Below are 14,694 nucleotides of genomic sequence, written 5' to 3' on the forward strand. Positions count from 1 at the left end.
TATTTTATGAAATTCAGTAACTGGTGATTTGAATGAGCAATAGGTAACTTGGAGAAAAAAAGAACAGCTAAACTGTTAGGGATTTGTTGTGCAGAGGTCTCCTTGTGCTACCAAGGAGTTGCACAGACAAGGAAGGGTACTGAGAGCAGTAAGAGTCACACAGTAACCACAAGAGTACACTGAGTTGTAAAAGCAAAAAGTATTTTAGTTTTGAGGTGGTGTAAAAACAAAAATGCACGGTCAAAAATAAACAGTCCAGGTCATACACAATAGCAACAGTCCAAGGAGTAATCCAAAATACAAAGTCTTCTTACCGGTCCAGAGGTCAATACACAGTTGTACAGGTTTATCACAGTAGTAAACCAACAGTACAGGAAAACAGAGCAAAAACAGTAATAGTAGAGAGCAGTGAATTCAGAGAGAGAGAAGCTACATTCCTAGCTTCGTCTTATGGCCATGAGAACACTTACACACACATTGACCAATTAACATCTTAAAGTCACAAACATCATGGTTAATATATTTTCAACCCAACATTTAAAATCAGCCACCAAGGATTAAGAAATTCTTTTATTTCTATGTAAGAGAATACAAGATTTATATATTGGATAATAAACTAAATCAGTCAATTGGAGGCAGACAATATAAGTCTCTAGGGACGTGGTGGCTCAATGGGTTAGGACGCTGAGCTTGTCGATCAGATGGTCGGCAGTTTGGCGGGTCAAATCCCAAATGCCGCGTAACAGAGTGAGCGCCTGTTACTCGTCCCAGCTTCTGCCAACCTAGCAGTTCGAAAGCACGTAAAAAATGCAAGTAGAAAAATAGGGACCACTACGGTGGGAAGGTAACAGTGTTCCGTGCGCCTTTAGCGTCTAGTCATGCCGGCCACATGACCACGGAGACATCCTCGGACAAACACTGGCTCTTCGGCTTTGAAACGGAGATGAGCACCGGCCCCTAGAGTCGGAAACAACTAGCACGCATGTACGGGGGAACCTTTACCTTCACCTTTTAATATAAGTCTTTCCTAAGCCTTTCCTGAAAAGGTCTTGAAAAAACAGCCATAATATACCTGGCAGAGCAGGTCAGATAGATTGATTTCTATATTGTATTTACTGCATCATAATTCTAACAAATGTGCAATCTTTATCACTAGACTGCTCAGATATGGAATCAAAATCATAGAAGTATTTACTGCTTACATATATATTTTTCAGATGTATAGAATGCTATTTATTCTATGTTTAAAATTTTGCTCAAACCAAACTAAAGAGACAATGACAAGGTGGGCGAAAAACTTTGGTCACAATAAAGAATTAGAAAAATGGCAAAAATTATGGGAGAGAAATTATAAATTGACTGTCAACTGCGTATAAAGAAAATTTATACAGTATAAAAAGTTTTATAGATGCCACTTGCCACCAGCAAGATTAGCAAAAATGTTTATAAATGTGTCAGATAAATGTTGGAAATTTAAACATAATTCAGGTACATACTATCATATCTGGTGGACATGTGACAAAGTAAAGGCCTTTTTGAAAAAAATACATGCTTGGTTAGAAAAAATATTAGGAGAACATGTAGTATTTAATCCTGAATTTTTTTTGTTAGGTATAATACCAGAAAAGATTAATAAGCAAAATTTATATTTGGTTCTACATATTATAACGGCAGCAAGAATAAGTTATGCGCAATGTTGGAAGAATGAGCAAATACCATCAGAGGAAGACGTAATTTAAAAAATGCTGGAATGCGCTGAGATGGACAGACTAACTATGAGGCTGAAAGACAAAGAAGAAACAGAATATTACCAAAGCTGGAATTTATTCTACAAATGGTTAGAGGAGAGAACCAAAGAGTAGGACTGGATTATGTATTAGCATTTTATGAACCCAGATCACATGCTGATTGAAAAATTAACATATGTATGTAGAGGGGAGAAAAACAATAAAAAGCTTACTATGGAGTAAAATTTTGTTCAAACATGTACATGAACTCATGTTGGCTCAGAAAAAAATACGGATTTGTGTACTCCTTAAGTTCAGCACAAAGGCTCAAATAGTTGAAGTCTGTTTCAGCTACATATGCTTAAGATACTTCTTACAATAATGAGGGAAAGTCATGCTAGGATTAATTGAATATATTTAAGATTCATGTCAAAATATCAAGCATCAGAAATGGACACTCCAAATTCTACACATTCTTATTGTATGCATTCTTCACAATAAAAAGTACCTCTCTGACACAACTTCTCCTTGATCTTGTTTTTGTTCCATCTGTAGTATTTCCTCTTCTGTGTACTCCAGTTTTACTCTCTCCTCTGCAAGTTCTCTCTCCACAGCTTCCAGTTGAGCTGTTGTCCTAGCTAAAAGTTCTGCCACAGCATCCTAGAGAAGAAAGGAGAGTTCAGATTGAATTATTCCCATTTTATTTATGTGTGAGCTGGAATTCATATTTTCAGTGCATAATAACATGCCAAAAGGGTCTTAAATTAGCCAATATGCAATATATTCTACACTTTGGGAAATTCTCATACATAAAGGGTACCATTTCATACTGAATTCCAAAAGATATCCCTTTCTGCTGTATATTTTCATTGTTCTGCATTGTTTCCAGAATAGGCTATATTTTCTTAAATTCAGATCTAAAATATAGCACGTAGAATAATTAATACATTTCAAAATAACCTAAACATGATCAAACAATTCAAAATGGATGCACAGACAGAACATACTCACACTTTTAGCATGACCAGCAGATCAATGCCAGTTAAACAGTTCCACTGATAATAAAGTTTCACCGAACTGCGAGACATTTGGCGTGATACGTGCAAGAACTATTTTTGATCGTAGTTTAGTTTGGTTGGAGATTATTAAGATTAACAGAGATAGGCGCTTTTGGCGTGTAATTGAGAATTTGTTTGGAAATTAGAGAAAGGTGGGAGAATGCAAATAGCAGGTGAAAGTTTTTTTGTTTTTTTTTTCCTTTTCTTTTTTCTTTTTTTTTTGAAATTAATATGAATAAGGACTGGGATTAAGAAAATTTATTTTGAGTAAAGCTTTTTTTTCTGTTTTCCTCTTTTTTTTCTTTACTTTATTTGTAAAGTTAATATTGTTTGTATTCATTTTATATGAGCTAGAGAGAGACAGAATTTATAGTTTATTGTTGATAACATAGGGGTGTTTATGTTTGTTTTTTGATTTTATGCCCTGTACTTAGCTCTGGGAAGTCGGGGGGGGGGGGGAGAGGGAGTGGGGGAAAGGGACAGGGAGGGTTGGATAGGGGTGGGGGAGGGGGGGGTTAAAGTTAAAATGTATTGTAAAACTTTTTAAATAAAAAAAAGATAATAAAGTTTCACCAATGCAGCTTTTTATCAATTGCCTCATTTATCTAGCATTTCAGACAAATCTTCCTTTAGTATCAAGTATCACATAAACATAGAAACACAAGAAAAATTATGTATGACTATACCATTTTCATTATATTTTTATTTTCAATAGAATGAGAAGCACTTTCTTCACGCTTAGGTTGTTCTTTTTTTTGTTCACAATCTGAACCAATGAAGGTCTGAACAGGATACCAGCAAAGCTGCATCTCACTAGAATTCTCATAGTTAGCTAGGCTGATCTGAGCAATGCCCTGTGAACATACCAATGCAAAATGTGTCAATGTAACATAGAAAACATTTCTATTACAAAACTATTTATTTTAATAAAGAACATTAGCTTCAATATTTAAGGAATACTCATCGCATTCTCTGTGAGTAGCCTCATTGCCTATAATTCTCTGCAGATGTTTTTTCACATCTAATTCTAATAAATTAGCTTTGATTTTTTGATAGTTCAGGGGTAGGGAACCTTGGCTCTTTTATGACTTGTGGACTTCAACTCCCAGAATTCCTGAGTCAGCATGGCTGGTTCAGGAATTCTGGGTGTTGAAGTCCACAAGTCATAAAAGAGCCAAGGTTCCCTACCCCTGCACTAGTTAATAGGGATATGTAAAACATTTTCAGTGTAAAATGTTTCCAGCTCAAAAAAAAATCTGTCTTAAGTTTGAAACCTTTGCTTCAACCCTGAAATGGGTCGTTCTGACCATTCTGGAACATTACATGGAAAGGAATCTCTTACCAATAATTCTTCTTGTTGCTGCTGGCCAAGTGAACAAATGTAAAGATGAAGCACTTTGAGTTTTAAGGTATTTGATTGTACAGGAATCTGAAAGACTTCATTAAATATTAACGAAGCCTGGAATTCCAAAGCCTTAGAGCAATATGTGGTTGTGGTGCCTGACTCAACAGATGGCAAGTATATTCTCAAGTGTCTGAAAAAAAGAAAAACTCCTATATAGTAAGAGTATCAATAAAATATATGAAATTGGTAAATACGTTCTATTTTTATCTTTTTAAATGGTCATTACAGCATTGTACTGCAAAAGGCTGTAATTCTTTTGCATCTGCTGAAGCAATAATTTGGGATAGTCAATACGATATGAATGCTGGCAATTCTGGATGCTTACAAGTAGTTCTCAACTTATGACCACAGTTGGGACCAGAATTTCTGTTGCTAAGAAATGCAGTTGTAACTTGATAGTGCATAATTAATCACATATCTTGACATTTGATAGGATTAAAAAGATAGTGTTAGAATAATATACAGATCTCAACATACATTTTACAGCCTTCTTTGATGGCAAAGCCAGTAAAATTCTTTAGCTGCAACACATGGACAAGGAGACATTCATTTCCACTGTCATGCCTAAAAAACAACATAACCAGTTAATTGCCACTCTATTCTCAAACATACAAGCTATAGATTTACATATGGTATAGTTTTGTTTTTATATAACTGATATATACAGCATTATATTATAATGTAACTTTAAAATAGCAACAGCAACCTAGAATTACTAACTAATTTAATTTAAAATTCCTCTTCATTTTAGCAGAAATGTCTGACACAGCTAGTAGAACTTATGAGAATTCTAATCCATTCTCATATGTCTGGGAAACTGCTTAATTTAGCAATTTAAAGGTAGTATTTACTGATGACCACTTCTTGGATTACTGCCTTGTCGTGGCGAAGGGGCTTGCGTAATTCAATGAAGCTATGAGCTATCCCATGGACGGCCACCCAAGACGGACAGGTCATAGCAAAGAGTTCTGAGAAAACATGATCCACTGGAGAAGGAAATGGCAACCCACTCCAGTATCTTTGCCATGAAAACCCCATGGACAGTACCAAAAGGAAAAAGATATGATGCTGGAAGATGAGCCACTCAGGTCGGAAGGCGTCCAATATGCTACTGGGGAAGAGCAGAGGGCTAGTACTAGGAGTGCCAGAAAAAAATGAAGTGACTGGGCCAAAGCCAAAAGCACGCTGTTTAACTTATATGCAGAGCACATCATGAGAAAGGCAGGGCTAGATGAATCAAAAGTTGGAATTAAGATTGCCGGGAGAAATATCATCAACCTAAGATATGCAGATGATACCACTCTAATGGCAGAAAGTGAAGAGGGACTAAAGAGCCTCTTTTTGCAGGTGAAGAAGGAGAGTGCAAAAGTTGGCTTGAAACTTAACATTAAGAAAACCAAGATCATGGCATCCGGCCCTCTCAATTCCTGGCAAATAAATGGGGAAGAAATAGAGGTAATGACAGATTTTATTTTCCTGGGCTCCAAGATCACCGCAGATGGGGATTGCAGCCAAGAAATTAAAAGACTCTTGCTCCTGGGGAGGAAAGCCATGGTAAATCTAGACAGCACACTAAAAAGCAGAGACATCACCCTGCCAACAAAAGTGCATATAGCCAAGGCTATGGTCTTCCCAGTTGCAATGTATGGCTGTGAAAGTTGGACCATAAGAAAAGCTGAGCACCAAAGAATTGAGGCCTTTGAACTATGGTGGTGGAGAAGACTCCTGTGAGTCCCTTGGACTGCAAGGTGATCAAACTGGTGAGTCCTAGAGGAGATCAACCCTGACTGCTCTTTAGAAGGCCAGATCCTGAAGTTGAAACTCAAATATTTTGGCCACCTAATGAGAAGGACTCACTGGAGAAGAGCCTAATGCTGGGAAAGGTTGAGGGCAAGAGAAGAAGGGGATGACAGAGAATGAGGTGGCTGGATGGAGTCATTGAAGCAGTAGGCGTGAGCCTAAATGGACTCCAGAAGCTGGTAGAGGACAGGAAGGCCTGGAGGAACGTGGTCCATGGGGTTGCGATGGGTTGGACATGACTTCGCAAGTAACAACAAAAAAATTACTGATGAATCGTAAAATTTGAATGTACTGTGTGGTCTATGTGGGAATTCTTTTAGCCCCATATTCTCTCTCTCTCTCTCTCTTTTTACAAATTAAAATAGTAATCATGAGATAGCCAAGAAGATGTACATTCACTACTCACAAGTGTTCCTGAATTTTGCTTTTGATATATAATTAGTACTGACCAAGGCATAGAAAAATACTCACAGAAATCCAACCTGCATTTTGGGCTCTTCATTAGTGAGACCATCATTATAAAGTGATTCTTCAACATCTTCATTTCTACATAGGAATTTAAAAAATTAATAACTTATCATTACAGTAGTACCCTGTCATTTTAAATAATACTAACTAATAAGTACAAAAAACACATCCTCTGCTTTCTGTGTTATATGACAAACATTTGTCAAACTCAAATCTTAAAGACATTGTTGAATTCTATGGCATATAGTCAGTCCACATGTGATTAGCCTAATATCTAAACTTTATTTACTGGAAATCATCACATATGGTTATTTTGCTTATATTTTGTGTACTATTATGTAGTGTTCTGGTCTATTATATCTGAATTTTGTTATAAAGTTTTAGTGCTAGTTTACAGAGCATAGGCAGACAAAAGTACAAGGGTCCAACACAATGTTTCCTTACTCTCTCATAAATTGGCAGCTCTTCATTTTCAGCTGCTTTTTTCTTCTCCTTTTAATTAATTTCTTTTTCTTGTTTAATTTCTACTCATTTTTAAAATGTAAAAATATTTAAAAAATAAATTTCCAAATGCCTCTTAACTACCAATAAACAAGAAGAGTTCGTATTTCTGTGTAGTTATTATCCTCAGTAAACAACCAACAACATTTTAAGAACTAGATTTAAAAAGACTACTTTGCTAAAAAAATATTTGCCATTAATCTTATTCAGTAGAAGATAAAAAGATCTTCATCAATTCTATAATATAGAATTTTTAAGGGGAATTAAGTATAATTCCATTTTACACATATCTGTACAATCTGACCTTTTGCTTAAAGCTTCAAACACGCCACTGTCACTAGCCAGTGAATAATTGGACAGACATGCTGAGACTCGCCTGGATCTCCTTTCCAATCTTCTAGTGCTATCTTCACGTAAGGTCACAGCTACAACGTGAAAAACAGTAAAGATAAGTTACATTGAAGATTTATTTATTGGATTTATTCTCTCTTTTTAATTTGTAAAGCATAAAGGCAGCATACATAATGCTAGCTCTTCCTATTTTCTCTTCATCAACAACCTTGTGAGCTGAGTTGGACTGTGAGACAGCGACCAGCCCAAGTAACTCACCCAATTTCCATGTCTAAGGGAGGACTCAACCTATTTTCACATGAACAACAAAAAATAATTCAATTCAATTTACTAATACAAATATATTAAATGTGTCATAGGTGTATTGAAATCTTAACACACCCTTGCCTGATCCAAGCTACCTTAAATTTATATCTGAATAATTTTAACTGAGACTTGAGCATTTGCTTGCATGACTATCCATACAATTCACTCCAAATCAGAAAGATAATACATGTTGTTAGAGCAAAACATAAAGAATATATTTATAAACCATTAACAATTTAACATGAGTATAGTCCAGACACATAGAAGATAATTGGGTGCATTCAGTTTATATAAACTATCCAACTCATAATCTTTTATGATTTTCTCATGACTGTTAACAGAGTGATTAATGCTCATTGTGTTATTGGCCTATGACTTTTCCCTTCACTAACAAATCTAAAGTAACCCATGTCTTTGATTTATATTCAGGCTGGCAATGAATGGAAATAAGAGCAAATAGCACACTAATCATTCAGGCAATGACCAAGAACAAATGACACAAGGACCTTTAAACAAGCTACTAATGCCAATTATATACACATTAAGAGGAGCCAACTAGTGAAATCAAACACCAAAACTATGATTGATATAATTTGAAAGTAATTGTGTGCATTTGTTTCAATTCAACTATAATTATATCAAATGTTTTCTTAAAGTTATCTTTATCTGTATACGTTTCTTTAATGAGATAATCATGTCAATTATAATTTTAAATATTTCCATGGTGAATGTTTTTGTTGAAAGTTGCATGAAAATAATTATTCCATAAAAATGCAAAGTTTAAGATCAGTAAAAAAACAAAACAGTAAGCAAACTTTTGATATATAGCACAATGCAAACCAAGAAAATATGTTGACATTTTATTCTTCAGGATTTTGGTTATAAAGTTTTTTATTATTATTTTTTTTAACCTCTACATATATATGTTAGTTTTTCAAACAGCATGTGATCTGGATTCATAAAACGCTAATACATAATCAGGTCCTATTCTTTTGTTCTCTCTTCTAACCATTTGTAGAATAAATTCCAGCTTTGGTAATATTCTGTTTCTTCTTTATCTTTAGTCTCATAGTTAATCTGTCCATCTCTGCGCATTCCAGTATCTTTTTTATTACCTCTTCTTCTGAAGGTATTTGTTCATTTTTCCAACATTGCACATAACTTATTCTTGCTGCAGTTACAATATTTAAAACCAAGTATAAATTTTGCTTATTGATCTTTTCTGGTACTATACCTAATAAAAAAAAATTCAGGGTTAAATACTACATGTTCTCCTAATATTTTTTCTAGCCAAGCATGTATTTTTTCCAATAGGCCTTTACCTTGTCACATGTCCACCAAATATGATAGTATGTACCTAAGTTATGTTTACATTTCCAACATTTACCTGATATATTTTTAAACATTTTTGCTAGTCTAGCTGGAGGTAAGTGCCATCTATAAAACATTTTATACAAATTTTCTTTATACGCAGTTGACATTGTCAATTTATGATTTCTCTCCCACAATTTTTGCCATTTTTCTAATTCTATATTATAACCAGTTTTCCGCCCACCTTATCATTGTCCCTTTAATTTGTTCACTTTCCATCTCTAAAGTTAACAAAAAATTATACAATTTCTTAATTAATTTCTCATCAGAAGTTAATAATATCTTATCAAACACATTTTGTTCTTTATAAAATCCATAGTTTATCTTTTTCATATATATTTTGTATTTGTAAGCGTACCGACTATGACATGTTGATGCCCTGATGCTCTTGTTTCGATTTTAGCGTCCCATCAGTATTTAAAATGTCTCTATATGTCCACGTTTTTTCAAAATCTAACAAATTTGTATGTGAAAAGGCTTCAATTGTTGATAACCACCCTGGAATTTTTACATATATTTTCATTTTAATTTTTTCCCATACTGTTATCAAAGCATTTCTAATACAGTGATTTTGAAAATATCCATGGATTTTATTTTTCCCATACCACAAAAAAGTGTGCCACCCCAGCTGTAAGTCATGTCCCTCCAAATATAACAACCTTTTATTCCTAAGCATTATCCATTCTTTCACTCATGTTAATATAGATGCTTGATAATACAAAGCCCACTCAGGTAGACCAAAGCCTCCATTTTCCTTAGTATCTTGCAAAGTTTTCATCTTTATTCTAGCTTTCTTTCCTTGCCATACAAACTTCAAAACTAATGAATTAAACTTTTGAAAAAAATTTCCCTCAAGTTTTATCGGAATTGTCTGAAATAGAAATAAAATCTTAGGCAATATATTCATTTTAACTGTAGCTATTCTTCCTAATAATGAAAATTTTAAATTCTTCCATTTTTCCAGGTCTAACTTTATTTGTTTCAATAACCTTGTGTAGTTATCTTCTTTTAATGTTGAGCACTTAGCTGATAAATATATACCCAAGTATTTTACCTTTTTCACTATCTGTACCTCTGTAACTTCTGACATTCGGCTTTTTTGCTTATCCGGAAGATTCTTAACTATTATCTTAGTTTTTTCTTTATTAATTTTTAGTCCCGCTATTTCACCATATTGTTCTAATTTCCCCCACAATTTTGGAATCATCTCCAAGGGATCTCCCAAAATAAAACACCAGCCACGGGCTCAGAGTAGGGGTGGAGGGGTGGTGGTGGTTGTTTGGGAGACTTTATGCCTGCGGGAGACTACCATTGTCCAGATGGCCGCGAGTGAGTCCCTCCTCCTGAGATGTGGCCCTCGGGCTCAGTTGGGCTTGTTGCTCACATACCTGGCGCCCAGCTGTGTGGCAACAGCCCTGCCCGAGCTGCTCGACACCCTCTCAGGGTTGGCGGTGGAGTTCCCCAGGCTTATAGTTCTGGGGGACTTCAATTTGCCTTCACTGGGAGGGTCTGAGTTAGCTCGGGAGTTCATGGCTTCCATGACGGCCATGGGCCTGATCCAAGTGATTCAGGGCCCGACTCATGTGGGGGGTCACACTCTCAACCTGGTGTTCCTGTCTGGACAGTGGTTGGATGATCTGGGAGAGGGTTAACCAACCTTTGTTCCCCTGTCATGGTCAGATCACTATCTCCTGCGGCTGATCTTCCGTTATGCCACCCCCCGCCGCTGGGCTGCGGAACCGACCAGTGGTTCCTCCCCAGGCACCTAATGGACCCTGAACGGTTCCAGATGGCACTTGGGTCTATACCCATCGCCCTCACCCACAGCCCAGTCGATACCTTGGTGGATGCCTGGGAAAGGGGGGCTGCCGGGGCACTTGACTGTGTTGTACCCTTGCGACCTCTGATCCGGCGCAGATCCCGTTGGGCTCCATGGTTCTCTGCGGAGCTCCGGGAGATGAAGCGTCGGAGACGGGGTCTAGAGAGCGGTTGGAGGTCCAGCCGATCCGAATCTGACCGATTGCAGTTAAGAACCTTTATAAGGTCTTATCTTGCGGCGATGAGGACGGTGAAGTCTAATTACTTCGCTGCCCTCATCGCGTCCGCAGATAATCGCCCGGCCGCCCTGTTTAGGGTGACTCGCTCCCTCCTTAACCAGGAGGTGAGGGAGGATCCCTTGCAGGGACGAGCCGAGGAGTTTAGTCATCATCTGGTGGACAAAATCGCTCAGATCCGGGCCGGCCTGGACTCTGACTGGACAGAGTCTGATGTGGAGGAATCGGACGGTCTTGAGCATGTTATCTGGACTGAGTTCGATCCTGTTTCCCCTGATGATGTGGACAGGATCATGGGGAGGTTGAACACCACTACCTGTTTGTTGGATCCGTGCCCCTCCTGGCTGGTTTATGCGGCCCGGGAGGTGACACGAGGCTGGTTCCAGGCAGTAATAACTGCTTCTTTGAAGGAGGGTGTCTTTCCCACCGCCTTGAAGGAGGCGGTGGTGAGACCCCTCCTCAAAAAGCCTGTCCTGGACCCAGCTGTTTTAAATAACTATCGTCCAGTCTTCAACCTTCGCTTTTTGGCGAAGGTTGTTGAGAGTGTGGTGGCGCATCAGCTTCCTCTGTTCCTGGAGGAAACTGATTATCTGGACCTGTACCAATTGGGTTTCAGGCCCGGGCACAGCACGGAGACGGCATTGGTCACGCTGGTGAATGATCTCTGGTGGGCTCGGGACAGGGGTTGTTCCTCTGTCCTGGTCCTATTAGATCTCTCAGCGGCTTTTGATACCATTGACCATGGTATCCTAGTGCGGCGTCTCAGGGGGTTGGGAGTGGGAGGCACCATTTTACGGTGGTTCTCCTCCTATCTCCTGGGCCGTTCGCAGTCGGTGTTGACGGGAGGGCAGAGATCCGCCCTGAGGCCTCTCGTTTGTGGAGTTCCTCAGCGGTCGGTTCTCTCGCCCCTCCTGTTCAACATCTATATGAAGCCGCTGGGTGAGATCATTCGTGGTTTTGGGGTGGGGTATCATCAGTATGCTGATGATACCCAACTTTTTCTTTCCACCCCGAACCAACCCAGCAATGCCCTCGACATGATGTCCCGTTGCCTGGAGGCGGTCCAGGTCTGGATGGGGAGAAACAGGCTTCGTCTCAATCCCGCCAAGACTGAGTGGCTGTGCATATCTGCATCTCGGGCTAACCAGACTATTCCACCTCTAACGATGGGGGGTGAGGTGTTACCCCCCGTTGATAGGGCTCGCAACTTGGGTGTCCTCCTGGATTCATGACTCAATTTTGAAGACCATATAGGAGCCGTGACCAGGGGGGCTTTTGCCCAGGTTCGCCTGGTGCGCCAGTTGTGACCCTATCTGGACCGAGATGCCCTATGCACAGTCACTCATGCGCTCGTGACCTCCCGTTTAGACTACTGCAACGCTCTCTACATGGGGCTGCCCTTGAGGACCACTCGGAGGCTTCAGCTGGTGCAGAACGTGGCCACGCGAGTTGTGATGGGGTTTCCCGATACTCCCATGTAACACCTCTACTCCGCGAGCTGCATTGGCTCCCGGTTGCCCTCTGGGTGAGATTCAAGGTGCTGGTGATGACCTATAAAGCACTAAATGGCTTGGGTCCAGGTTATGTGAGGGAACACCTGCTGCCGGCATCAAGCTCCCTTCGTCCAGTGCGCTCCCACAGGGAGGGTCTTCTCAGGGTACCGCCGGTAAGAGATTGCCGGCAGACAACACCCAGGGATAGGGCCTTCTCAGTGGGTGTGCCTGCCCTTTGGAACCAGCTGCCAGTGGAGCTTAGGACTGCCCCTGACCTCCGTTCATTCCGCCGGGACCTGAAGACCTGGCTCTTCGAGCTCTCTGGCCCAGGCTGAGAATTTTAATTTTAATTTTAACTGGGGTTTTATTTGTTCAGGGGCGGATATAATTTTTTTAACTGTTTTTAACTTTTGTATTTTTTGTTTTAATCACCCTGTAAACCGCCCTGAGTCCTTCGGGAAAGGGCGGTATATAAATATAATAAAATAAATAAATTAATTAAATAAATAAATACTAAATCATCAGCAAATGCTTGTAATTTATATGTTTCACCCTTTATCCCCAACCCTCTGATTTCTGTATCTTGTCTTATATTTCGGTTTAAAACTTCCAAAGTGAAAATGAATAACAGAGGTGATAGAGGGCATCCTTGCCTTGTGCCTTTCCTTATTTCAAAGCTCTCAGTACAATCTCCATTCACAATCACTTTGGCTGTTTGTTTATTGCATATTGTTTTTACCATATTTATAAAATTCTGTCCAAAGTCCATTGTTTGTAATTGATGAATCATAAATTGCCATGAAAGATTATCAAATGCCTTTTGAGCATCTAAAAATATTGATGCCATTTGTTTCCCTGGATGTAGCTTGTAGTATTCCAATACATCTATTATCACTCTTAAATTATTTTTAATTTGTCTCTTTGGTAAAAAGCCATTTTGATCCGGGTGTATAAATTCAACCAAATATTTTTTCAATCTCTCCGCCATTATTGAAGTAAAAGTTTTGTAATCCACATTGAGCAATGAAATCGGTCTATAATTCTTAATCCAGGTCAAATCCGAATCACCTTTTGGTATTAAGGTAATATTTGCTTCAATCCACGTCATCAGCATTTTAGCTTCTAATACAAGTCCATTACAAACATCTTTCAACCGTTCACTTAATATCTCCTGTACGTTCTTATATAACTCTGCTGGAAGTCCATCTGGGCCAAAGGTTTTACCATTTTTTTGTCTCTTTATGGCCTCTGTTATTTCCATCATTGTAACTCCTTCGTCTAACATATTTTTAAATGTCTCTGAAATCTTTGGAAGATTACTTTCTTCCAAGTATTTTACGGTTTTCTCTCTTGAAATCTCCTTTTTATCGTACAGTTCCTTATAAAATTCTTTAACTATCTTTTTTATTTCTTCATTTTTATATTGTAAATAACCTCTCCCATCAAGTAAATTATATATCATTTTTTTGTTTCTGTTTTTTAAGTTTATAAGCTAGCCATCTTCCCGGCTTATTGGCATTTTCAAAAAAAATTTGCTTCGCTCTTTTTATCTGTTCTGCCACTTTTTCTGAATCTAACAGATTTAATTTGTTTTATTATATCCATATCTCTTATTAAAGTCTTTTTTTTGTGGATTTCTTTGCAGTTCTGATTCTAACTTTCCAAATTCTTTTTTTAATAATACATATTGCTGTTTTCTGTTTATTTTTCCTTGCCATATACGATATAGCTATACCTCTAAAATATGCTTTGGCTGTATCCCATAGATTTTGTATAGTAGTATCTTCTTTTTTATTTTCTTTAAAAAAGAATTCCATTTCTTTTTTTGTTAACTCTATAAATTCTTTTTCCTTTAATATGGAACGATTTAAAGTCCATCTTAGCCTTTTTTGTATTCCTTTCCACGTCATTTTCAAAGGATTATGATCTGCCCATATGCCTATTTCTATTTCAATGTCCTGCACATTCACTCTCAAATCGGCAGTCATCCAAATCATATCAATAAATCATATCAATTCTTGACCAAGATTTCTGACTATTTGAGTAAAAAGTATGTTGCAATTTTTGTGGATTCACTTCCCTCCAAACATCTTAAATTCCAATTTCCTCCGCCATATCAAAAAATGTCTTAGGTAATCTTCCTCTAACATTTTTCCCTGT

General features: G+C 38.0%; 1 protein-coding gene across 6 annotated transcripts in view; it reads right to left on the minus strand.

Annotated features, from left to right (window-relative positions):
* Positions 1-14,694, minus strand: part of WWC3 (WWC family member 3) — a gene marked incomplete at its 5' end in the record, with an annotated part of 197,980 nt that overhangs the window by 32,585 nt on the left and 150,701 nt on the right. For all 6 annotated transcript variants that reach the window (XM_083362680.1, XM_083362679.1, XM_083362681.1 and 3 more), the window contains 6 exons: positions 2,236-2,387; positions 3,472-3,639; positions 4,128-4,320; positions 4,668-4,754; positions 6,462-6,536; positions 7,264-7,384. In XM_083362680.1, the coding sequence (XP_083218806.1) occupies positions 2,236-2,387; positions 3,472-3,639; positions 4,128-4,320; positions 4,668-4,754; positions 6,462-6,536; positions 7,264-7,384 (796 nt within the window). The remainder of the gene's footprint in view (positions 1-2,235; positions 2,388-3,471; positions 3,640-4,127; positions 4,321-4,667; positions 4,755-6,461; positions 6,537-7,263; positions 7,385-14,694) is intronic.

This window comes from Vipera ursinii, assembly GCF_947247035.1.
Source record: "Vipera ursinii genome assembly, chromosome: 4".
Taxonomy (NCBI): Eukaryota; Metazoa; Chordata; class Lepidosauria; order Squamata; family Viperidae; genus Vipera; species Vipera ursinii.